The 25,103-nt window shown below is 37.4% G+C and overlaps 1 protein-coding gene and 1 non-coding gene across 3 annotated transcripts in view; one reads left to right on the top strand and one right to left on the bottom strand.

Moving 5' to 3' along the window:
• Nucleotides 1-25,103, top strand: part of FNDC3A (fibronectin type III domain containing 3A) — a 153,502-nt gene that overhangs the window by 60,671 nt on the left and 67,728 nt on the right. For both annotated transcript variants that reach the window (XM_049778750.1, XM_049778751.1), the window contains 2 exons: nucleotides 1,187-1,263; nucleotides 21,718-21,955. In XM_049778750.1, the coding sequence (XP_049634707.1) occupies nucleotides 1,187-1,263; nucleotides 21,718-21,955 (315 nt within the window). The remainder of the gene's footprint in view (nucleotides 1-1,186; nucleotides 1,264-21,717; nucleotides 21,956-25,103) is intronic.
• Nucleotides 572-699, bottom strand: LOC126016621 (small nucleolar RNA SNORA51). Its single transcript, XR_007498410.1, has one exon. It is a non-coding gene; the product is annotated as a small nucleolar RNA SNORA51 (small nucleolar RNA).

A 25,103-nucleotide genomic window follows, 5' to 3' on the forward strand; every position in this document is an offset into this window, starting at 1 on the left:
GCCATACAGCCTTAGAAATTAAACTCCCTTCAGTGCCTGGGAATTGCTCAGAAGTAGCATGCCTCATTGTAAGTGTGAGACTGTTGATGATTTGAGTTTGATTCCTAGCACTCATAGAACAAAGAGTGTTAATCTGAATACCAGAACTAGGTGTGTAATCCAAGTGAGCATTACAGCTAAACATTCATTTATCTACACATTGGAATATTATGCAGCTGAAGATAGACATGGGCAGTATCGTACTGAATGAAATAAGTCAGAGTAAGATATTGTAGGTTATTAAAAAAACAATACAGTATGAGAATAATACCCAAAGACAGTGGAAATGAGGGGGGTGGATGGGAGTGCAGTTAGGACAGAAAAAGGGCCAGTATGACAAATAAAGTTGTTAAAGATCACTCTGGGCAAGTTGCTGAAAGGAGGTAAAGTGATGTGCATGATACACTTTCAGTATTACTTGTGCAAATGGCTGTGCATGCAAGGATGGGGACTAGGAAAATTAGTGGCAGGAAATGAACAGTGGTGAAGGGATGGTGTTGGAACACTGAAGCTCAACCATCAGTAACTTTTTTTTTGTCCCCCAATTCACAATACAGACCAGGCAAAGGGCCTGAGGTGTATATGGGGTGCATTTACTGTACCTTCTCTTTCTATACAGTCAGTGTAAAGAACACAGCCTGTGGTAAGAATTGGGAGGCCATATCTTTTTATTTTTGATTTTTTAATATAATTCTTTTATATATATAAAATATATATTTTATATATATATTTATATATATCCTTTTAAATATATATAAAAAAATCCTTCACCACAGGGATCATTTAGTGCAGTCACAGAAATAATTACACTGAGAACTATCATAACAAAATGTGACTGAATGAGGGAAGTAGAAAGCCTGTCTAGAGTACAGGCCAGTGTGGGGAGGAAGAACACTTGGGATATTGGTCATGGGAATGCACTGGTGAACCATCAGTAACTTTTTAACTATGTCGTGATGATTCAAATAAAATTTTTTTGAATATTAACCAGTGTATGTATAAGAAAAAACTTTTTCAACAGTTCATCTTTTCATAGTAATATAGTCCCTAGTTTTGGTGTCGATATTGAACTCAGCGTATAATTCAAATTGCTTCAGGACAACTTGCTAAGTCTCTAATTAATTTATGATTTCTGTTATCTATTCAGGTCCTGCTCAGGTTCCAATGATGTCCCCAAATGGTTCTGTGCCTCCTATTTATGTGCCTCCTGGATATGCTCCACAGGTATGTTTTGCTACTTTTTCCTTTTATAAAATGTATATAATGGTAGTTATAATGCTTTTCTATTTGACTTTAATACAGATGTTGCTGATGGATATATAGCTTAGCTCCTATATGTTTAATATATTTTAAAAGGAGAGAAAATCAACTTATTACAGAGAACTGCAGAGAATTACTGAACTACTATTAGAGAATTGATTCTAGATATTATCTTCCTGAATTTGTAACCAGTACTTTACTTATAAAGGTGTCTACAATAAGATTTTAATTAATCATTTGTTTAGAATTTAGTTTAATAACTAATTCAGTTTAATAACTAAGAGCTAAAAGGATCAGTATCACTACACACTTTTATAGCTATTAAGATAGTCTGATTAAGTATAGTTAATTCTTTTGTGTAGGCAAGCAGGTTTAAACTGTTAAGACCTACAGATGATTAATATCTTCTACTGTGATTCTGGGTAGTCTGTATATCTTTTTTTTTTTCTTACCATTGAATTTTGAGCTTGTAATTTCCTTTAGGGCCTTTCTTCCATCCTCCATGATTAAGTCAGAATCTTGATGAGATCTTATAGTGAATTCCTCCTATTCTTTGAGGTTCGTCAGTTTATGAATGACATTAAAGTAAATTCATGGGGGCTGAAGAGATAATATAAGGGTCAGGCAAATCAATGTCAATGGGGGAAGTAGAAGTAGTATGAGACCATGATAATACCATAAAAATGTAAATTGATGTCTTATTTTAATCTTTAGAGGCTGAATGGCATTGAAAAAAATCAACTTCCTTGAACCTCTGTTCTCATTTAAGATAAAGTGATAAAATGAAGTAACATATTTGAATGTATTTTGTAAGCTTTTCAGAAGAATCAATTACATCTCCTGTGCTTTTATGACACTGACTTAATTCATTCTGCATTTCTCTATATTAACCTAACATACATAATAACAATTAGAATATACTTATGAAGAGCCAAGTTCTAGGCTCTTTTAATAATAATAGAATACTCATTACATTTTACTCACAAGAACTTTAATGTGTGTAGTACACATTAAATCTATGAATAACTGAAATCTTTGTTCTCCTTTTTTAGACTTTACACAGTAAACTCCCTTTGTGCCAACAGATTTAATCATTTCCGTTCATTCTTGTATTTCTTTATGAAGGCCAGTAATTCATTGAGGGTCAAGTAATGTTCTTGCTTTCACATAATAGTATGTACTACTTAGAAGATGCAGCAAATTTGTGTGTATGTTTGTTAAAAAAGAAATATAATATCAAAATCCACTTTTGAGAATGTCTAGCCCTAAGACTGAGGACATAATAATCTACATTATCTAAGAACAGGACAATGAAAAATTACCTCAATTGTTTTTTGTTTAAAATGAACACCAAGATTTAATGAAAAGAGTTAAAAGGGAAATAAATCATTCCTGGGTCAGAGAGTACAGAAGGTACGGGATTGCCTTGCATGTGCCCAATCCAGATTGACCTACAATAACTTATATGGTTCCCCAGCATTACCAAGAATGATTTCTGAGTGCAGAGCCAGGAGTTACCTCTAAGCACTGCCACGTGTGCCCCCCTCGAAGAAGAAAATCATGATTTAACTGGGGTAACATTCAAATACGATACTTTATACTACTGACATGTCCTTATTCAGGTTAGAATCATTTCAAATGTGAACTCATTAACTCTTCATATATTTTAACTTAAAAAATATTTTTATGGAAACCTCATTTAGTAGTTCTTGAAAAAGAACTACCACTTCACACATGCATATACTCAGGTATATGACCTGAATCATATACCTAGCCCTTACTTTTTTTTTTGAGAATAATACATCAGTCAATAATAGACACTGAGTATCTTAAGGAGTATTTATTTTTGGTTTTTTTTTTCACTTGCAAGCCCAAATCTACTATGAAAAAGTTCCATTATATTATACTTTTTTTACTCAAGACTTCTGCAGCATTGTTTCTCTTATTAATCTTTGTAATTTGCTATTATCATGAGCATTTTTCTCAGTACCAATGAGAAAATTGGATTACTTTGTTTTGATCTTTAGTTTTGAAGAAAAGGTTGCTAATATTAAAGATAAGATAGCCTACCACCAGAAGCAGAGGGTTCATAAGAATACTTAAGAACAAAAAACAGTTCTTAGAGACTTTTTTTTTTAATTAGAGACTTTTGAGCTACATATATAACATAAATCATTGGATCAGAAAAAATAAAGTGATTTATTTATTTTATATTTTATTTAAACACCTAGATTACATACATGATTGTGTTTGGGTTTCAGTCATGTAAAGAACACTACCCATCACCAGTGCAGCATTCCCATCACCAATGTCCCAAATCTCCCTCCTCCCCACCCGAACCCCGCCTGTACTCTAAACAGGCTTTCCATTTCCCTCATACATTCTCATTATTAGGACAGTTCAAAATGTAGTTCTTTCTCTAACTAAACTCATCACTCTTTGTGGTGAGCTTCCTGAGGTGAGCTGGAACTTCCAGCTCTTTTCTCGTTTGTGTCTCAAAATTATTATTGCAAGAACGTCTTTCATTTTTCCTAAAACCCATAGATGAGTGAGACCATTCTACATTTTTCTCTCTCTCTCTGACTTATTTCACTCAGCATAATAGATTCCGTGTACATCCATGTATAGGAAAATTTCATGACTTCATCTCTCCTAACAGCTGCATAATATTTCATTGTGTATATGTACCACAGTTTCTTTAGCCATTCGTCTGTTGAAGGGCATCTGGGTTGTTTCCAGAGTCTTGCTATGGTAAATAGTGCTGCAATGAATATAGGTGTAAGGAAGGGGTTTTTGTATTGTATTTTTGTGTTCCTAGGGTATATTCCTAGGAGTGGTATAGCTGGATCGTATGGGAGCTCGATTTCCAGTTTTTGGAGGAATCTCCATATCGCTTTCCATAAAGGTTGAATTAGATGGCATTCCCACCAGCAGTGGATAAGAGTTCCTTTCTCTCCACATCCCCGCCAACACTGTTTATTCTCATTCTTTGTGATGTGTGCCATTCTCTGTGGTGTGAGGTGGTATCTCATCGCTGTTTTGATTTGCATCGCCCTGATGACTAGTGATGTGGAGCATTTTTTCATGTGTCTTTTGGCCATTTGTATTTCTTCTTTGTCAAAGTGTCTGTTCATTTCTTCTCCCCATTTTTTGATGGGATTAGATGTTTTTTTCTTGTAAAGTTCTGTCAGTGCCTTGTATATTTTGAACATTAGCCCCTTATCTGATGGGAATTGGGTGAATAGTTTCTCCCACTCAGTGAGTGGCTCTTGTATCCTGGGCACTATTTCTTTTGAGGTGCAGAAGCTTCTCAGCTTAATATATTCCCATCTGTTAATCTCTGCTTTCACTTGCTTCGAGAGTGCAGTTTCCTCCTTGAATATGCCTGTAGTCTCAATGCCCTGGAGTGTTTTGCCTATGTGTTGTTCTATATATCTTATGGTTTTGGGTCTGATATCGAGGTCTTTAATCCATTTGGATTTTACCTTCGTACATGATGTTAGCTGGGGGTCTAAGTTCAATTTTTTGCAAGTGGCTAGCCAGTTGTGCCAACACCACTTGTTGAAGAGGCTTTCCCTGCTCCATTTAGGATTTCCTGCTCCTTTATCAAAAATTAGGTGATTGTATGTCTGGGGAACATTTTCTGAATATTCAAGCCTATTCCACTGATCTGAGGGCCTGTCCTTATTCCAATACCATGCTGTTTTGATAACTATTGCTTTGTAGTAAAGTTTAAAGTTGGGGAAAGTAATTCCTCCCATATGCTTTTTCCCAATGATTGCTTTAGCTATTCTAGGGTGTTTATTGTTCCAAACGAATTTCAAAAGTGCTGATCCACTTCTTTGAAGAATGTCATGGGTATCTTTAGAGGGATCGCATTAAATCTGTATAATGTCTTGGGGAGTATTGCCATTTTGATGATGTTAATTCTGCCAATCCATGAGCAGGGTATGTGTTTCCATTTCTGTGTATCCTCTCTTATTTCTTGAAGAAGAGTTTTATAGTTTTCTTTGTATAGGTCCTTCACATTTTTAGTCAAGTTGATTCCAAATATTTGAGTTTGTGTGCCACTATTGTGAATGGGGTTGTTTTCTTAATGTCCATTTCTTCCTTAATACTATTGGTGTATAGAAAGGTCATTGATTTTTGTGTGTTAATTTTGTAGCCTGCCACCTTGCTATATGAGTCTATTGTTTTTAGAAGCTTTTTGGTAGAGTCTTTAGGGTTTTCTAAGTAGAGTATCATGTCATCTGCAAACAGTGAGAGCTTGACTTCTTCCTTTCCTATCTGGATTCCCTTGATATCTTTTTCTTGCCTAATCGCTATAGCGAGTACTTCCACTGCTATGTTGAATAGGAGTGGTGAGAGAGGACAGCCTATTCTTGTGCCAGATTTTAGAGGGAAGGCTTTTAGTTTTTCTCCATTGAGGATAATATTTGCCACTGGCTTGTGGTAGATGGCCTTCACTATATTGAGAAAGGTTCCCTCCATTCCCATCTTGCTGAGAGTTTTGATCAAGAATGGGTGTTGGACCTTATCAAATGCTTTCTCTGCATCTATTGTTATGATCATGTTGTTTGATTTTTCTTGTTGTTGATGTTGTGTATTATGTTGATAGATTTACGGATGTTAAACCAGCCTTGCATTCCTGGGATGAAACCTACTTGATCCTAGTGGATGATCTTCTTAATGAGGCATTGAATCCTATTTGCCAGGATTTTGTTGAGGATCTTTGCATCTGTATTCGTCAGCGATATTGGTCTGTAATTTTTTTTTCATAGCATCTCTGTCTGGTTTAGGTATCAAGGTGATGTTGGCTTCATAAAAGCTGTTTGGAAAAAAAAAAAAAAAAAAGCTGTTTGGAAGTGTTTCTGTTTGTTCAATTTCATGAAAGAGTCTTGCCAGGATTGGTAGTAGTTCCTCTTGGAAAGTTTGAAAGAATTCATTAGTGAATCCATCTGAGCCTGGGCTTTTGTTTTTGGGCAGACATTTGATTACCGTTTTAATTTCATCAATAGTTCTGGGAGTGTTTAGATATGCTACATCCTCTTCCTTCAACTGTGGAAGATTATAAGAGTCCAAGAATTTATCCATTTCTTCCAGGTTCTCATTTTTAGTGGCGCAGAGTTTCTCAAAGTAGTTTCTGATTACCCTTTGAATCTCTGTCATATCAGTAGTGATCTCTCCTTTATCATTCCTAATACAAGTTATCAAGTTTCTCTCTCTCTTTGTTAGTTTTGCCAGTGGTCTATCAATCTTGTTTATTTTTTTCAAAGAACCAACTTCTGCTTTCGTTGATCTTTCGGATTGTTTTTTGGGTTTCCACTTCGTTGATTTCTGCTCTCAGCTTTGTTATTTCCTTCTATCTCCCTATTTTTGGGTCATTTTGTTGAGCACTTTCTAGTTCTATTAGCTGTGTCATTAAGCTACTCAGGTAAGCTCCTTCCTTCCTGATGTGTGCTTGCAAAGCTATAAATTTTCCTCTCAGTACTGCTTTTGCTGTGTCCCATAAGTTCTGATAGTTTGCGTCTTTATAGTCATTTGTTTCCAGGAACCTTTTGATTTCCTCCTTGATTTCATCTCGGACCCACTGGTTATTGAGTATGAGGCTGTTTAACTTCCAGGTGTTAAGGTTTTTCTTCTGAGTCCCTTTGGAATTCACAAATAATTTCAGAGCCTTGTGGTCAGCGAAGGTAGTCTGCAAAATTTCTATCGTCTTGATATTATGGAGGTATGTTTTATTTGCCAGCATGTAGTCTATCCTGGAGAATGTCTCATGTACATTGGAGAAGAATGTGTATCCAGGTTTCTGGGGATGGAGTGTCCTATATATATCCACTAGGCCTTTTTCTTCCATTTCTCTTTTTCAGGTCTAGTATATTCTTGTTGCGTTTCAGTCTGGTTGACCATTCCCGTGTTGAGAAAGCCGTGTTGAGGTCCCCCACAATTATTGTGTTGTTATTGATATTATTTTTCAGATTTGTCAACAGTTGTATTAAATATTTTGCTGGCCCCTCATTCGGTGTATATTTGTTTCGGAGAGTGATTTCTTCCTGCTCTACATACCCCTTGATTAATAGAAAATGTCCATCTTTGTCCCTTACAACCTTCCTGAGTATAAAGTTTGCATTATCTGATATTAGTATGGCCACTCCAGCTTTTTTATGGGTGTTGTTTGCTTGGATAATTTTTCTCCAGCCTTTTATTTTGAGTCTATGTTTGTTCTGGCTATTCAGGTGCAATTCTTGTAGGCAGCAGAAGGTTGGATTGAGTTTTTTGATCCATTTAGCCACTCTGTGTCTCTTAACTGGTGCATTTAGTCCATTGACGTTGAGAGAAAGAATTGTCCTGGAATTTAATGCCATCTTTATATCAAAATTTGGTGTGTCTTTGGTTAGTCTTGTCTTAAATTAGGTCTTTCAGTTTTTCCCTTAAGACTGGTTTTGAGTCTGTAAAGTTTCTGAGCTGTTGTTTGTCTGTGAAACCATGTGTCCTTCCATCAAACCAGAATGTGAGTTTTGCTGGGTACAGTATTTTAGGTGAAGCATTCATTTCATTCAGTCTTGTCACAATATCCCACCACTGCTTTCTGGCCTTGAGTGTTTCTGGTGACAGGTCTGCTGTAAATCTCAAGGATGCTCACTTGAATGTAATTTCCCCTTTTGATCTTGCTGTTTTTAGAATTCCGTCTCTATCTGTGGGATTTGTCATTGTGACTAGGACGTGTCTTGGCGTATTTTTTTGGGGGTCTCTTTTGGTTGGTACTCTTTGAGCATGCAGGATTTGATCACATATATTCTTTAGCTCTGGAAGTTTCTCTTTAATGATGTTCTTGACCATTGATTCTTCCTGGAAATTTTCATCCTGGTTCTCTGGTACTCCAATGATTCTTAAGTTGTTTCTGTTGAGCTTATCATAGACTTCTATTTTCATCTGTTTCCATTCTGACTATTTTTCTATTGTCTTTTCATTTGCTTTAAGTTTTTTTTTCCAATCTCTCCTGCTGTATGGAATTGTTATGTATTTCATCTTCTACAGCACCAAGTCTATTCTCAGCTTCTAATACCCTGTCCCAGAGCTTATCTATTTTGTCATTCACTTCGTTTACTGAGTTTTTCAGGCCTGTTAGTTGACATGTTATTTCAGTTTGGAGTTTTGTGATTTCTGTCTTTCTATTTTCTTGGTTCTTATTAGTGTTCTATTCAGCTCGATCCATGGTTTCTTTGAGTTCGTTGAGTATCTTCCACATTGCTAGTCTAAAGTCCTTATCTGAGAGGTTGATTAGTTGGTTGGTCATTATCTGGTCATCAGAATTGTCATCTTCATTCTCTATGTCTGATGCTGACCTGCGTTGTTTCCCCATTGTCACACTTGTATTGTGGGTTTTTCTACGTGTTGTGGTATTCATTGGCTAAATGATGCAGGCAGAACACTCCTCTGGCTCTGCTCTTTCTGGATGGGTCCACTTGCCTCCAAGGGAGGGGAGTCCTCCATGGATGAAGCCTCACACAGGATCAAATCTTAGGCCTGAGCACACAGCGGAGAAAACAATCCGGAGAGAAATGCTGGGCTTCAGTGATCCAGCACAGTTCTTTTTTTTTTTTTTTTTTTGGTTTTTGGGCCACACCCGTTTGATGCTCAGGGGTTACTCCTGGCTATGTGCTCAGAAATCGCCCCTGGCTTGGGGGGACCATATGGGACGCCGGGGGATCGAACCGCGGTCCGTTCCTTGGTAGCGCTTACAAGGCAGACACCTTATCTCTAGCGCCACCTTCCCGGCCCCTCCAGCACAGTTCTTAGTGTGATTTTTTCTTCTTGTTGCAATGGTGTTCTTTCTTTAGAAAGAACACACGGCCGTGTAGTGAAGCGGAGCGGCGCAGCAGTGCTTTGCTGGAGCCTCTTTTCGGCCCACTCCCAAGAGGTTCACGCAACAGGATAGTAGACAGACACAAACAGGCAGCACTCACAATTTTTCACAGTTGGGCCCCACTGGGCAGGCGTAGTTTCCACTGATTTATTTTTTTTAAAAATTTTTGTTTAAAAATATTGGGCCAGAGCGATAACACAGTGGTAGGGCACTTGTCTTACATGCAGCTGACCCAGGATGGACCTGGATTCGATCCCTGGCCTCCCATATTGTCCCTTGATCCAGGAGCAATTTCTAAGTGCATAGCCAAGACTAACCCCTGAGCGTCACCGGGTGTGGCCCAAAAACCAACAAAAATACAATAAATATAGCAGTCATAACACTGTTTTAGATGTTGCCCAATGTGGTAAGAAATTTTAATATTAACTGAAAGTTGCCAGAATGGTAATAGAGTCGATAGAGAGCTTGCCTTGTACATGGCCCATCAGGGTTTGATTTCAGGCAATCTCAGATGGACACTTCCAGGATGGTTCCTGATTGCTGAGCTAGGAGTAAAATGAGTTCCACAGGATATAGCCCAAAATGACAACAGCAGCAAAACATGATATACAGAAAGCACAATAAATGTACTTACCCAGCACTTAGACATAAAGACATACTACTTTTGTAAGTAAATCAATAGAAAATAATATATTGGCATACTGAATGTAGGGGTTAAATGCATTTCATTATAACCCAAAGATCCTCTTTGTTATATATTCATATTTCTTTTTAGCCTTTTTTTTTCTAATTACAACAATTTTAGAAGAGAGAATTTTCAGGTAATTTGAAGTTTTGTTGGATTTTTGGCTTTTTTTTTTTTTTTTTTTTCGGGGCCATACCCAGCAGTGTTCAAGATTTATTTCTTTTTTTTTTTATTAATTTTTTTCTTTATTTAAACATCTTGATTACATAAATGATTGTGATTAGGTTTCAGTCATGTAAAGAACACCCCCTTCATCAGTGCAACATTCCCACCACCAATGTCCCAAATCTCCCTCCATCCCACTCCACCCCCATCTGTACTCCAGGCAGGCTTTCCAGTTCCCTCATTCATTCACATGATTATGGTAGTTCTCTGTGTAGTTATTTCTATAACTGCACTCAACACTCTGTGGTGAGCTTCATGAAGTGAGCTGGAAGTTCCAGCCCTCCTCTCATTGTCTCTGAGGATTGTTGCAAAAATGACTTTTATTTTTCTTAAAACCCATAGATGAGTGAGACTGTTCTGCATCTCTCTCTCCCTCTGACTTATTTCACTCAGCATGATAGATTCCATGTACATCCATGTATAGGAAAATTTCATGACTTCATCTCTCCTGACGGCTGCATAATATTCCATTGTGTTTATGTACCACAGTCTCTTTAGCCATTCATCTGTTGAAGGGCATCTTGGTTGTTTCCAGAGCCTGGCTATTGTGAATAGTGCTGCAATAAATATAGGTGTGAGGAAGGGGTTTTTGTATTGTGTTCTTGTGTTCTTAGGGTATATCCCTAAGAGTGGAATAGCTAGGTCGAATGGGAGCTCAATTTCCAGATTTTGGAGGAATCTCCATATCACTTTCCATAGAGGTTGGACTACATGGCATTCCCACCAGCAGTGGATAAGAGTTCCTTTCTCTCCACATCCCCATCAGCACTGATTGTTCTCATTCTTTGTGGTGTGTGCCAATCTCTGTGGTGTGAGGTGGTACCTCATCATTATTTTGATTTGCATCTCCCTGATGATTAGTGATGAGCATTTTTTCATTTGCCTTTTGGCCATTTGCATTTCTTTTTTATCAAAGTGTCTGTTTATTTCTTCTCCCCATTTTTTGATGGGATTAGATGTTTTTTTCTTGTAAAGTTCTGTCAGTTTCCTGTATATTTTGGATATTAGCCCCTTTTCTGATGGGTGTTGGGTAAATAGTTTCTCCCACTCAGTGGGTGACTCTTGTATCCTGGGCACTATTTCTTCTGAGGTGCAGAAGCTTCTCAGTTTAATGTATTTCCATCTGTTGATCTCTGCTTCCACTTGTTTGGAAAGTAGCTAAAGCACTCCTAGGGAAAAGGAAAATGGGAGGCATTACTTTCCCCAACGTTAAACTGTACTACAAAGCAATAGTTATCAAAACTGCATGGTATTGGAATAAAGACAGACCCTCAGATCAGTGGAATAGGCTTGAGTTCTCAGACATTGTCCCCCAGATACACAATTACCTAATTTTTGACAAAAGGAGCAAGAAATCCTAAGTAGAGCAGGGAAAACCTCTTCAACAAGTGGTGCTGGCAGAACTGGTTAGCCACTTGCAAAAAAGCGAACATAGACCCCCAGTTAACATCATGTACAAAGGTAAAATCCAAATGGATTAAAGACCTTGATATCAGACCTGATACCATAAGGTATATAGAACAACACTCCATGACATTGAGACTAAAGGCATCTTCAAGGAGGATTTATTTCTTGATCTATGCTTAGGAAACATTCCTACTTGGTGCTCAGAGGAGCATGTGGAGTGCCAGCGGTAAAGCTCAGGTCAGGCACATGCAAGGCACCACTCTAGCCTCTGTACTCACTTTAGCCCCAATTTTTAGAGAATTTTTGGCATACTTCATATTGGCAGAATTTATAACATTTGAACAAATGAGAATCAAACAAAAACTGGAGAAGTCAACCATAAAGCAGTTGATGACAGATAAAGCTAATAATAACAAAATAGAACTTAAATGATTGATTTATACTAGCTTATATCTTTGTGAACATTACAGAACAGAATAACACTAAGAATGTTTTTAGTAATGAACTTAATGACTTTACTAAGAAAAGATTATAAACTACTTGAATGAGACCCCTGAAAGGCAAAAAGTTCTCTCCTTTTGCTTTCTTGTAATGGCTCTCCTGTGGAGAATGTGGAATGTGGGTTGTTATGGTGATGAAAAGGTAGCCAAAAGGGAGAGGATTGTAGATCTCATAATGTGGGGAAAGGACCTCTATCAACTTGAGGAAATGTTTCAAGGCATTCATTTGACCTGTGCTTAATATTTTGTTTTGCCCTGATGTCCGCTCACAGCAATGAGGTCAGTAAATTTTGCAAAGATTGTACAAATTAGTCTAATCTCAGTCTTCTCTTTCTCACCTGGAGAGAGAATATGGAAGATGGTCAGTGGTGTACACAGAAATTAGGAGGTAAGGGTACTTTAGGGCTTAGGATCAAGCGTTATGATAATTATGAGGAGAAATAGATTGTGATTACTGAATTTGTTATATCTGTGTATAGTTATGTAAAATATCAAAAGGAATAGTAAAAAAATTGTTTAATAGATTAAAGTTTGGGTGAAACTACATAGAGATCAGTGGCTAAAAGGAAATAGAAGAGAAACAAAGGTGGTAAGATTTAAGCAAGTCATAGAATGCTACTGACTTGGTGTTTTAAAAAAATGTAGTTCTTTAGTAGAATAGAATAAATTTGTTTCTGGTCATATTTAGTCAACAAGGTTTTTATATAAACACCTGATATAGGTACACTATTTTGACTTTTGTGAAGAAAATAATAAATAGAACTCTTCTGTCAAGAATATATTTCTGGTACAGAGACACACAATATAGAAGTAGTAGATAGTAAACAGAACCTCCTTGCTCCTTTTCTTTTTTTTTTTTTTTTCACTTGTGTCTGTGTTTAAAAAGAAAAAATAATAGTGGAGAGATCAGGAAGGGGAATGAGTTGTAATAGCTCTGCGACAACAAAACAATGAATTCAATTTTAATAGAGAAATAGGGTTTTTCCTAATTTGAAATTGTGTGTCATAAGCAATTGGAGTAAGACTGTGCTGATTTACTCATTTAACCAGAATAATTTAGTTTATATCTTTTTTTCTTTACAACTATTAGTTTTTCTTGGGGGTGGGGCACACCTAGCGACACTCGGGTTACTCCTGGCTCTTCACTCAGAAATCATTCCTGGCAGGCTCCAGGGACCATATGGGATGCTGGGGATCGAACCTGGGTCAGTCTCATGCAAGGCAAATGCCCTACCACTGTGCTATCACTATGATAGCACATAAAGAAAAACCACTTAGGGTTTTTCTTGGTTTGGTTTGACTTGGTACCACACTTGGAAGTACTCAGAGCTTACTGCCTCACTTATGGCAGGGTTTGGGAGAAGGTTATAGGAATGAACCACATGCAAAGCACTGAACCTTATTATGTCCTGCACTCTGTCTGAATCCCTAGCTATTAGTTTTATATCATATCAATCATGTCATGAAATTTTAAATATAGAATGAAAGTACCTTTAGATTCTGTGCTCACAAAGTATGGAAGGGCATAAATTTGAAACCAAATTTATTGAGGTTCAGTACTACTTATCTCTAAGCGTCACCACTCCAGCCCCTAAAGTGCTGCATTTTGACGAATTTTTTTTCTAACCATTTTTACAAAGAAAACTAGGAGTTGGGTATTTTGTATACAGTGCTTCCCTACTCCTACCTTTCCCCCCTCTATTTAATTTTCAGTTATTGTGAGATTTTTTTTTGGATTTGCCATTGACCTTCTAGAGATCATGTTTCCCCCTACCATGTCATAAAGAATAAAGCTGATACTTGTATGTCTCAAATTATTTGTGATTCAGTACAATGCATGTTTTATTTATTTAAACAATTTAGGATCAGGATGATTCAGATTGTAGTATCCCCATAAAGGAGTCTCTGATGGACCATTGTCTTTAGTAGACCAGTATATTGAGGTGGCACTCAATAAACACACTCAGACTGGAGTGGATAGTACAGAGGATGGGGCACTTGATCTTATGCAGCCAACCTGGGTTCCATCATCATCCTTCCTATTGGCAGGCCCCTGAGTAAGTCCTGAACATAACCAGGTGTGGCCGCATAAAATAATAAATTCTTAAAGTTTTCTTTATTCTCCCTTGGCAGGAGAATTTTCCCAAATTAATGCTATTTTTTTATATGTTCTTCACTTTGATCTTGCACACATTCCAGGAGCAAAGTTCTTTTATTATACCAGAATTACTCTATTTACTAAACTCAGTGATCGGTTAATATTATGTTTTACTTGATTCTTCTTGATATATTTCAGCAAACTTACAGGTTCACACTTTTTATTTATTTCTCCTTTACTTGGTTTCCTTTTCTTATTCATTGCTAAATTGCAGACTTTTGAATATAGATAGCTCAAATATTTACTGCATATATTTCATTGGATTTTTATAGAATTACCAAACTCATATTCAACTTAAAATTCTGAATTTTTCCCCAAATAGCTTGTTCTACTTTTGTCTTTAGCATTAGAGAGATGCTGGACAGTCATCCTCTCAGAACAACTTTTCCTCACCTCTCCCATGGACTCATCAGATAATCTTGTATCTTTTTGTTGGGAAGGTAGTGTAAGGGATTGTAGTTTGGAAACACACTACAGTACTCAGGCTCATTCCCAGTGCTGCTCAGGAAACCATTTGTGTTGGTTGGGATTGAAGTAGGATTAGCCTTATATACCTGTACTATCTTTGACCTCTACTCTCAAATCCTTTAAACATATGCAAAATATGAACCATATCTCAACCTGATCCATAGAATGATCATCTATTGCCTAGATGATAATTTTTTTTCTCATCTCGCCCCTAAAATTCTATTATTATGTCCTTTCCTACGATCTATTTAGCAGTTAAAGCAGGCTTATTAAGTGTGAAGCTATTTTAGGATTTCTTAATTTGGTACTCTAGAAAATTAGGCCAGACAATTTTGCTATCATTTCGGGGATTTGTGTTCTGTGTTATCAGAATTTGTCTTCTGTGTTAATTTGTCTTCTGTGTTATTAAATTAACAACACTTCTAACTTCTTTATGCACCAGGTGCCAGCTGTACTGCCCCTCTCTCTTGTTATACCAAAAATGTCTCTAAGGTCTTGAGCAATATTATAAGGGGTAAGACACTTGCATGCACACAGCTGACTTGGGTTCAATCCCCAGCACCCCATATGACCACAGGAGCCTGCCAGGAGTGATTCTTGAATAACACAGCCAGGAGTAAGTCTTGATCACTAACAGGTATGACCCAAAAATCAATTTTAAAAAAATAGTCTCCCCCTCAACACTGCCTTGTCACCCCTTGATAGGTCAAGCAGACTGAAACCCAACAAGAATATACTACCTCTGAAAAGAGAAATGGAAGAAAAGTGGACTAGTAGATATATAGAGGGCACTCCATCTTCAGAAACCTGGATACACATTCTATTCTAATGCACATGGGTCATTCTCCAGGATAGAAAACATACTGGCCCATTAAAATATACCTCCATAAAATCCAGAGGATAGAAATCTTGCAGACTACCTTCATCGATCACAAGGCACCAAAATTAGATTTGAAGTACAAAGGAACACAGAAGAAAAACCTAGAAAAAAAAATACCTAGAAATTAAACAGCTCACTACTGAACAACCAGTGGGTCAGAGATTAGATCAGAGAGGAAATCAAAATATTCCTGGAAACAAATGACAAGACACAAATTACCAGAATTCATGGGACACAGCAAAAAGGCTACTAAGGAAAATTTATAGATCTGCAAGAACACATCAGAAAGGAAGAGGCCTATGTGAAAAGTTTAATGACATAGCAAATAAAATTAGAAAATGAACAACAAAAGGAACCAAAAATTGATAGCCAGAAGGAACTAACAAAGCTTAGAGCAGAAATCAATGAAGTGGAAATCAAAAAACAATATGAAAGACCAATGAAAATTAAAGGAGGGTCTTTGAAAAAAAATAAACAAAATTGATAAACCAACAGCAAAACTCACAAAAAATGGAAGAAAATAAATTGATTAGAAATGAAAAGAGAGATCAAAAAAAAAAAAAAAAGAAAAGAGAGAGATCACTACAGATACTGTGGAGATTCAAAAGGTAATGAGACTACTTTGAGAAACTATGCCACGAAACATGAGAACCTGGAAAAAATGGATAAATTCCTGGACTCTTATAATCGTCCACAGTTAAACCAGGATAATCTAAACAGACCCATCACTACAGAGGAAATTAAAATGTAAACAAAAGTCTTCCCAAAAACGAAAGCCCAGGACCAGATGGATTCACTAACAAATTCTTTCAAACCTTTCTAGGGGAACTACTACTGATCCTTTTCAGGCTCTTTCATGAAATTGAAGAATCAGGAACATTCCCAAATAGTTTTTATTTATCTAACATCATCTTGATACCAAGACAAGATACATGCTGCAAAAAAAGAAAACTATATACCAATATCACTGATGAACACAGATGCAGAAATCTTCAACAAAATTCTGGCAACTAGGATCCAGCTCCTCATCAAGAAGGATATATATCACGACCAAGTAGGTTTCATTCCAGGAATGCAGAGATGGTATAACATACTTAAATCAATCAACATAGTATACCGTATCAACAAGGAAAAATAAAAACAATATGGTCATGTCAGTAAATGCAGAGAAAGCATTTGATAAGTTCCAACACCCATTCTTGATTAAAAACTCATCAAGATGAGAATGGAAGGAACTTTTCTCAATATCGTTAAGGCCATCTACCACAAGCCAATAGCAAATATTAATTTCAATGGAGATAAAAGCCTTTCCTCTAAAATCTAGAACAAGACAAGGATACTCTCTCACACCACTCATTTCAATATAGCACTGAAAGTTCTTGCCATAGCAATTAGGCAAGAAAATGATATCAAGGGCTTCTAGATAAGAAAGGAAGAAGTCACGCTCTCACTTTTGTCTGTCTCACTTATATCTGTTTGCAGATGACAAGATACTATATACCCTAAAGACTACCAAAAAGCTTCTAGAAACAATAGATTAATATAGCAAAGTGGCAGGTTACAAAATCAACACACAAAAATCAATGGCTTTCCTGTACACCATTAATGAGAGAGAAGAAATGGACATTTAAAAAAATCTCATTCACAATATTGTCACACAAACTCAAATATCTTGGAGTCAACTAAATAGGTGAAGGCCCTATACAAAGGAAAACTTAAGAGGACACAAGAATATGGAGACACATACCTTGCTCGTGGATTGGAAGGATTAACATTATTAAAATGGCAATACTCCCCCAAAGCATTGTACAGATTTAATGCAATCCCTCTAAGGATACCCATGACATTCTTCAAAGAAGTGGATCAAACACTCCTGAAATTTATTTGGAACAAACTCCCACAAATAAATAGAGCAACCCTTGGGAAAAGGCATATGAGAGGTATCACTTTCCCCAATTTTAAATTACAAAGTATTATTATATTACAAAGTATTACAAAGCTATAGTCATTAAAACAGCATGGTATTGGAATAAAGATAGACCCTCTGATCGGTGGAATAGACTTGAGTATTCAGAGAATGTTCCCCAGACATATAATCAATTTATCTTCTTTGATAAAGGGGCAAGAAATGCAAAATGGAACAAGGAAAGCCTCTTCAACAAGTGATGGTGGCACAACTGGTCAGCCACTTGCGAAAAAGCAAACTCAGACCTCCATCTAACACCATGCACAAAGGTTAAATCCAAATGGATTAAAGACCTTGGTAAAAATACTTCATGACATTGAGACTAAAGGCATCTTCAAGGAAAAAACAGCACTTTCGAACAAGTGGAAGCAGAGATAAACAGTTTGGGACTATAGTAAGCTGAGAAGCTTCTGCACCTCAAAGGAAATAGTGACTAGGGTACAAAAGCTACCACAGAATGGAAGAAAATATTCACCCAATACTCAACATCAGATAAGGGAGTACTATCAAAGATATACAAGGTACTGGCAGAACTTAAGAAAAAAATCTAACCCCATAAGAAAATGGGAAGAAATAAATTTTTCAAAGAAGAAATACAAATGGCCAAAAGGCACATAAAAAATGCTCCTCATCACTAATCATCAGGGAGATGCAAATCAAAACAAGTTACCATCTCACACCACAGAGAATTTCACACATCACAAAGAACAAGAACAATCAGTGCTGGTGGGGATGTGAAGACTTTTCACTGCTGGTGGGAATGCCATCTCATCTAGCTTTAATGGAAAACAACATGGAGATTAATCCAAAAACTGGAAATTGAGCTGTGATAAGATCCATCTATACCACTCTTAGGGATATACCCTAGGAACACAAAAACGCAATACAAAAATATCTTCCTCACACCTATATTCATTGCAGCGCTGTTTACAATAGCCAGACTCTGGAAACAACCAAGAAGCCCTTCGACAGATGAATGGCTAAAAAAACTGTGGTACTATACACAATGGAATATTATGCAGCCATCAGGAGAGGTGAAGTGATGAAATTGTCCTATGTGTCGATGTACATGGAATCTATTGTGCTGAGTGAAATATGTTGGAGAGAGACACAGAATAGTCTCACTCGTCTATGGGCTTTAAGAAAAATTAAGGACATTATTATAACAATGCCCAAAGACAATAGAGATGAGGGCCAGGGCTAGCTCACAATATGAGGCTCACCACAAAGAGTGGTGAGTGCAGTTAGGGAAATAACTACACTAACAGCTATCATGACAATCTTTTTTTTTTTTTTTTTTTTGGTTTTTGGGCCACACCCGGCGGTGCTCAGGAGTTACTCCTGGCTGTCTGCTCAGAAACAGCTCCTGGCAGGCACAGGGGACCATATGGGAGACCGGGATTCGAACCAACCACCTTTGGTCCTGGATCGGCTGCTTGCAAGGCAAACGCCGCTGTGCTATCTCTCCGGGCCCTATCATGACAATCTTAATGAGTGACAGAAGTAGAATGCCTGTCTCGAATACAGACAGTGGTTGGTAAGGACTGGAGTTGGAGTTTGGGGGGACATTGGTGATGGGAATGTTGCACAGGTGAAGGGGGTTTTCTGTTTATGACTGAAACCCAACTACAGTCATGCTTGTAATTATGGTGCTTAAAGATTTTATAAAATAATAAAAAATAAATAAATCTTGGAGCATTCTTCCTATATTTTTCCTCAGTATGTTTTAATGTATATATTATGGGTCCAGCTTTTTTTTTAGCCTTGTCCAGCTTCCCAGCACCATTGTTGAGGCTATCTTATTTTCATTTTTTATTTAAAGCACTGTGATTTAAAAAATTATTCATAGTTGATTTTTAGACAATGTTTTCAGCACCAGTCCCACCACCAGTGTCAACCTCCCTCCACCAATGTTCCCCAAGTTCTTCCATAGTTCCTCCAACCAGCCATTGGTTGGGTCACACATCTGGCAGCCCTCAGGCATTACTCCTGACTCTGCATTCAGAAATTACTCCTGGCAACCTCAGAGAACCATATAGGATGCCAGGAATTAAATCCAGGTCAGCTGTGTACAAGCAAATGCCCTGCCTGCTGTCCTGTCGCTTCAACCCTTCCTTTTTAAGTTTGGTTGTTTAAAGTATTTAAAGTGCAGGTCTTATAAATGTAGTGTTGTTAACTCTGTGGTTCTGCCCTTCTTAACTCCACTGATGTACCTGCATTCCCTTGACCCCTGTCACTTATCATCTCATATCTCTTTTTCTCCTTCCACCCTATTATTTTCCTTCTCCACTATAATTTAGGGCCATAAGTACTCTAGGAGCCCCCATTTAAGTCATTACACTTACTCATGCCAGGTATTCTATATATGTGATATCCTGTGTTTATTCTCTTTCTTCTGACCTGCCAAGAGCTATCTTTATTCCACTTAGTATACCCAATCTTTTTTGTTGAAAATTATGTGAACCCATCTAAGGGTATTTGATTAAAGTATGCAAATAAAACATTTACAGATCCTAAATACAAGGAAAAAATAAAGCTTGAATGGTAATATAGTAATTATGGTGCTCACTTTGCATGCGCTGATAACATTTAGATACTCAGCATCTTATATGGACCCCCCCAACAAATGTTTCTTCAGCACTGTTGAGAGTGGCCCCAAAACAAAATTTATTTTAAAAACAAATATATGGAAAAATCTCAATCCCTAAAATTATGTTCTTGTTGCTCTATTTGAAATTCAGAAAAAGCACTTAAAAACTCTTTCCTGATATGTGGCAGACCCCTGCATAAAATGTTTAATTTCCAGAAGTCAATACTACGGATATTTTGCTTAACTGACAGTATAGTAGGCATTTGCCTCCCTTGATATGAACTACTAAAGTTGCCTTTCAGTGATTATAGAATTTTGGATCTAAATTCTGCATATGATTGATTTCTTAGAAGTTCGATTCTAGGGTTCCCATTGTGCCTCTTTATTTTTTATTATAGTTGAAGTGAATTACAATTCTTTCACAGTAATATTTGAGGCACATAAATGACAATGAATGAGAGGCATTCTCACCACCAGTGTTGTCCTCCCTCCACCCTTGTTCCTAGCATGCATCCCACATCTCCCTCCTTTACCCCCGTAATGCTAGTGCAACTGTTCCCCCTTGTACAGCTTGTTGTAGATTGGGTATTGATTCTGTTGTCGTTGACTTTGGATTTGGTATTCATGTCTGATCAGTTTTTATTTCCACCTAATGAACATATGACTGTCTTGTCTTGGTATCATGGTGGGGAGGCAACAAAAAAGAGAAAAACTAGGAAGAGTTTGTCTAGATGTTATAAATATTTAGAAGAAAAGGGGGAAAGAAGAAAAAGGTAGCAAAACAAAATTAAAACAAAAAACGGAGTAACAACAAAATTACAAAAAGAATAAACCAAAAACCAAAACCATCAGATACGAAAAAAAAAAAAGAGAGAGAGAAAAAAAACCAGACTAGCAACTTCTTCCTTTTTTTTTTTTTTTTTTTTTTTTTTTTTTAAGGCATGGCAAGTATTGGGGAAATATGGAAGGGGATTCCCTTGGCCTAAGAGATTCAAGGTTTCTCTGCCCTTGAAGCATACTGCCATGGGAACAACTACAGGCTCCATGCTCACTCATTTACACACCCCAAGATCTTTTTTATGGTGCCAGGAAACTTTCCACTCAGCCCATTGTGCCTCTTAATTTCTTTTTCTTTTTTTCTTTTTTTTTTTTTTTTTTTTTGGTATTTGGTTTTTGGGTCACACCTGGCAGCACTCAGGGGTTACTCCTGGCTGTACGCTCAGAAATCGCTCCTGGCAGGCTCAGGGGACCATATGGGATGTCAGGATTCGAACCACCAACTTTCTGCATGAAAGGCAAACGCCTTACCTCCATGCTATCTCTCCGGCCCCATGCCTCTTAATTTCTGTTTCATAATACTTATCTACTCACTACTGCCATAATATGGAAAAGGAAATTTATTTCTAATTCAGTTATATTCCAACTAGAAATTTTCTTGATTCTCTCTTCATTGTTATTGCAAATAATTATTTTATTTAGTTTTTTAATATTTATACAGCATTGAATGACAGAAACAATTTGTATGCTCAGTGCTAATTATGCATTTAATAATATTTTCATGAAGGTTTATTGAAATTAACTTCTAGTGGCATAAAAATTCTTACTCTGATCTAACGTATATCAAAATTTTTTTACCTTCCATGGAAGCAACTTGTCAATGTTAATTTTGTAGGTTATTGAAGACAACGGTGTTCGGAGAGTAGTTGTGGTTCCTCAGGCACCAGAGTTTCATCCTGGTAGTCACACAGTCATACATCGGACTCCACATCCTCCTCTGCCTGGTTTTATTCCTGTTCCAACCATGATGCCCCCTCCACCACGCCACATGTACTCACCAGTGACTGGAGCTGGGGACATGTCAACACAGTATATGCCACAATATCAGTCTTCACAAGTATATGGAGATGTAGGTAAGATATCTAAATCCAGTGATTATATAGAGCTGGCTATACTTCACTTACACTGATACTATTACACTGATATTATATTAAAGAATTAGTAACAATATCACATTTTTTCTCCTGGAAGTATATATCAAGTGTTTTATTCTTGTAATCATCTTTTAAGAGAGACAAATTCAAGGAAGTGAGCAGAGCTTAAATCATACAGCAATATTTAGTGAAGTCATATTCAAGTGAGAAGTCTTTTCCTCTATTCTGTGGACTGAGGAATACTTTCAGTCTGGATGCCATTGTAAGTTCTACAATAGATCTAAAGAAACTGGTACATCTACACAATATAAGTTGAAGTCATGAAATATATTCAAAATAATATACTAAGTCAATAAAGAGGAGGGCCAGTAAGACCTTTCCATGGTAGAAAGCTTGCAACAAATAGCAAGAGAGTATAGTTAGGGCAGAAAAGGGACCACTATGACAATGACAGTTGAAAATGATCACTCTGGACAAGAACTGGGTGTTGAAAGGAGATAAAGTGATGTATATGCATGATACCCCTTCAGTAACAATATTGATAACCAGTGTCTAAAAGAAAAAAAAAGTGTGTGAGAGAAAAAGAGGAGAGTGGGGAGAGAGAGAGAGGGAAGAGGGAGAGGGAGAGAGGGAAGGGGGAGAGGGGGAGAGAGAGGAGAGAGAGAGAGAGAGAGAGAGAGAGAGAGAGAGAGAGAGAGAAGCCAGAAAATGTCTGCAACACAGGCAGACGGAGACAGGTCGGAGGACAGAAATTAGGGACATTGTGCACTGATGAAGGGTATTGTACATTGTATGATTGAAATTCAGTCATGAACAATTTTGTAAACTGTATTCTGATGATTTAATTAAAGAATTTATAAATGTTTTAAAGGAAAAAATTTTCACATCATTAGAGCCCCAAAATAGGGGCCAGAGCGGTGGCACAGTGGTAGGGCATTTGCCTTGCATGCAGCTGGACCTAGGGCAGACCACAGTTCAATCTCCTGGCATCCCATATAATCTCCCAAGCCAGGAGTGATTTCTGAGTGCATAGCCAGGAGTAACCCCTGAGCATCACTGAGTGTGGCCCAAAAAACAAAAAAAAATGTTACAATTAAAATAAATATACTATCTGGAAGTGCATAGTTCTTTATAAGTAAAGATGAATTTCAGACAGTAAAGCTGGTTTCTGCTGTGTGACCTGAAACACGCAGACGTCTTGGGCCTTCTCTCTGCTGTCCTGCAGCCTGGGATTTTGATTCTCTCTGCCATTGTTACCAGTGGCTGCTGCATTTTCGAGCTCGGCTTATACTCGAGTCACTGTTTTCCCAGTTTTGAGGGTAAAATTGGGGTATCAGCTTATACTCGAGTATATACGGTATATAGAACACCATGTAGGTAAAACGATGACATTGAGATTAAACTCATTTTTAAGGAGGAAACAGCACTCTCCAAACAAGTGGAAGCAGAGATAAACAGATGGGAATTTATTAAGCTGAGAAGCTTCTGTACCTTAAAGAAAGTAGTGCCTAGGATACAAACACCAACCACAGAATGGGAGAAACCATTCATCAGATAAGGGGCTAATAATCGAAAATATACAAGGTACTGACAGAACTTAATAAGAAAAAAAAATCTAAATCTCATCCAAAAATGGGGAGAAGTAATGCAAATGACCAAAAGAAACATGAAAAAATGCTCTACATCACACTAATTATCAGGGAGATGCAAATCTAAACAACAGTGAAGTACCATCTCACACCATAAAGAATTTCACACATCACAAAGAACAAGAACAATCAGTGCTGCCAGGAATGTGGAAAGAAAGGATCTCTCATTCAGTACTGGTGGGAATGCCATCTCATCCAGCCTTTATGGAAAACAACATGGAGATACCTCAAATAACTAGAAATTGAGCTTCCATTTGATCCAGCTATACCACTCCTAGGGATATACCCTAGGAACTCAAAAATACAATTTAGACCAAAGCCTAGGCTAGAGCTTTTGTTGTTGTTGTTGTTGTTGTTGGTCCTCGAGGCGTACTGTCCAGTCATGGTTGTAACAACCAGTCATCTGGAGATAGAGATCTTGGCTTTTGCACAGATCAATGAGTGACAAGTCTTCTGATTTTGTCTTATCGTTGGCTGGTGAGGAAGGACAACTTGCTCTTAGATCATGTTGTTCCCATTTCCTCATTGTCAGGATATCATATTAGAACTGGCACATGTTGGTGTCAGTGCAGCATTATGGATGCCCCAGAGGCGGATTTGGTTCCTGGAGCTTTTGTGGAGAACTGTGTCGTTTCTATTTCTGGGATCCAGGAGTCAAGGCTGGACAGTCAGTGTCTAATTCCCTGGGGTCTAAGTTGGTTCCATATGACATACGTTCAAGGTGGGAGGTGCCCCTGTATTGTAAAAAATATGAGTTCTTATCCCTAGTAGATAAGAGCTTGTTTTTATATATAAGATTTCCCCGTTTTTTAATATGCCTTTTCAGGAAGAAGTGGTGCTACATTATATTTCTGGTGGATTAAGTTCCTTCCTCACACCTATATTCATTGCAGCGCTATTTACAATAGCCAGACTCTGGAAATAACCAAGATGCCCTTCAATAGATGAATGGCTAAAGAAACTGTGGTATATATACACAATGGAATATTATGCATTTGTCAGGAGAGATGAAGTCATAAGACTTTCCTATACATGGATGTACATGGAATCTATCATGCTGAGTGAAATAAGTCAGAGGGAGAGATATAGACACAAAATAGTCTCACTCATCTATGGGTTTTAAGAAAAATTACTGTAAAGCCCAGAAACATGAGGGTAATAAAGGTGATGGCTGAAAGGATTGGCTCACAATTATGAAGCTCACCACAAAGAGTAGTGAGTGCAGTTAGGGAAATAAATACTCTGACAACTATCATGACTATCTTAATGAGAGAAGTAAAATGCCTGTCTTGAATACAGTAAAGGGTTGGGGGGAGGACATTGGTGGTGGGAAGGTTGCACTGGTGAAGGGGGGTATTCAGTTTATGACTGAAACCCAACTACAATCATGTTTGAAATAGTGCTTAAAGATTTTATATTAAAAATGATTAATTTATTTTTAAAAATAAATCAAAATGTGTTGCCACTAACCAGAGTTA

Source organism: Suncus etruscus, chromosome 8, assembly GCF_024139225.1.
Source record: "Suncus etruscus isolate mSunEtr1 chromosome 8, mSunEtr1.pri.cur, whole genome shotgun sequence".
Taxonomy (NCBI): Eukaryota; Metazoa; Chordata; class Mammalia; order Eulipotyphla; family Soricidae; genus Suncus; species Suncus etruscus.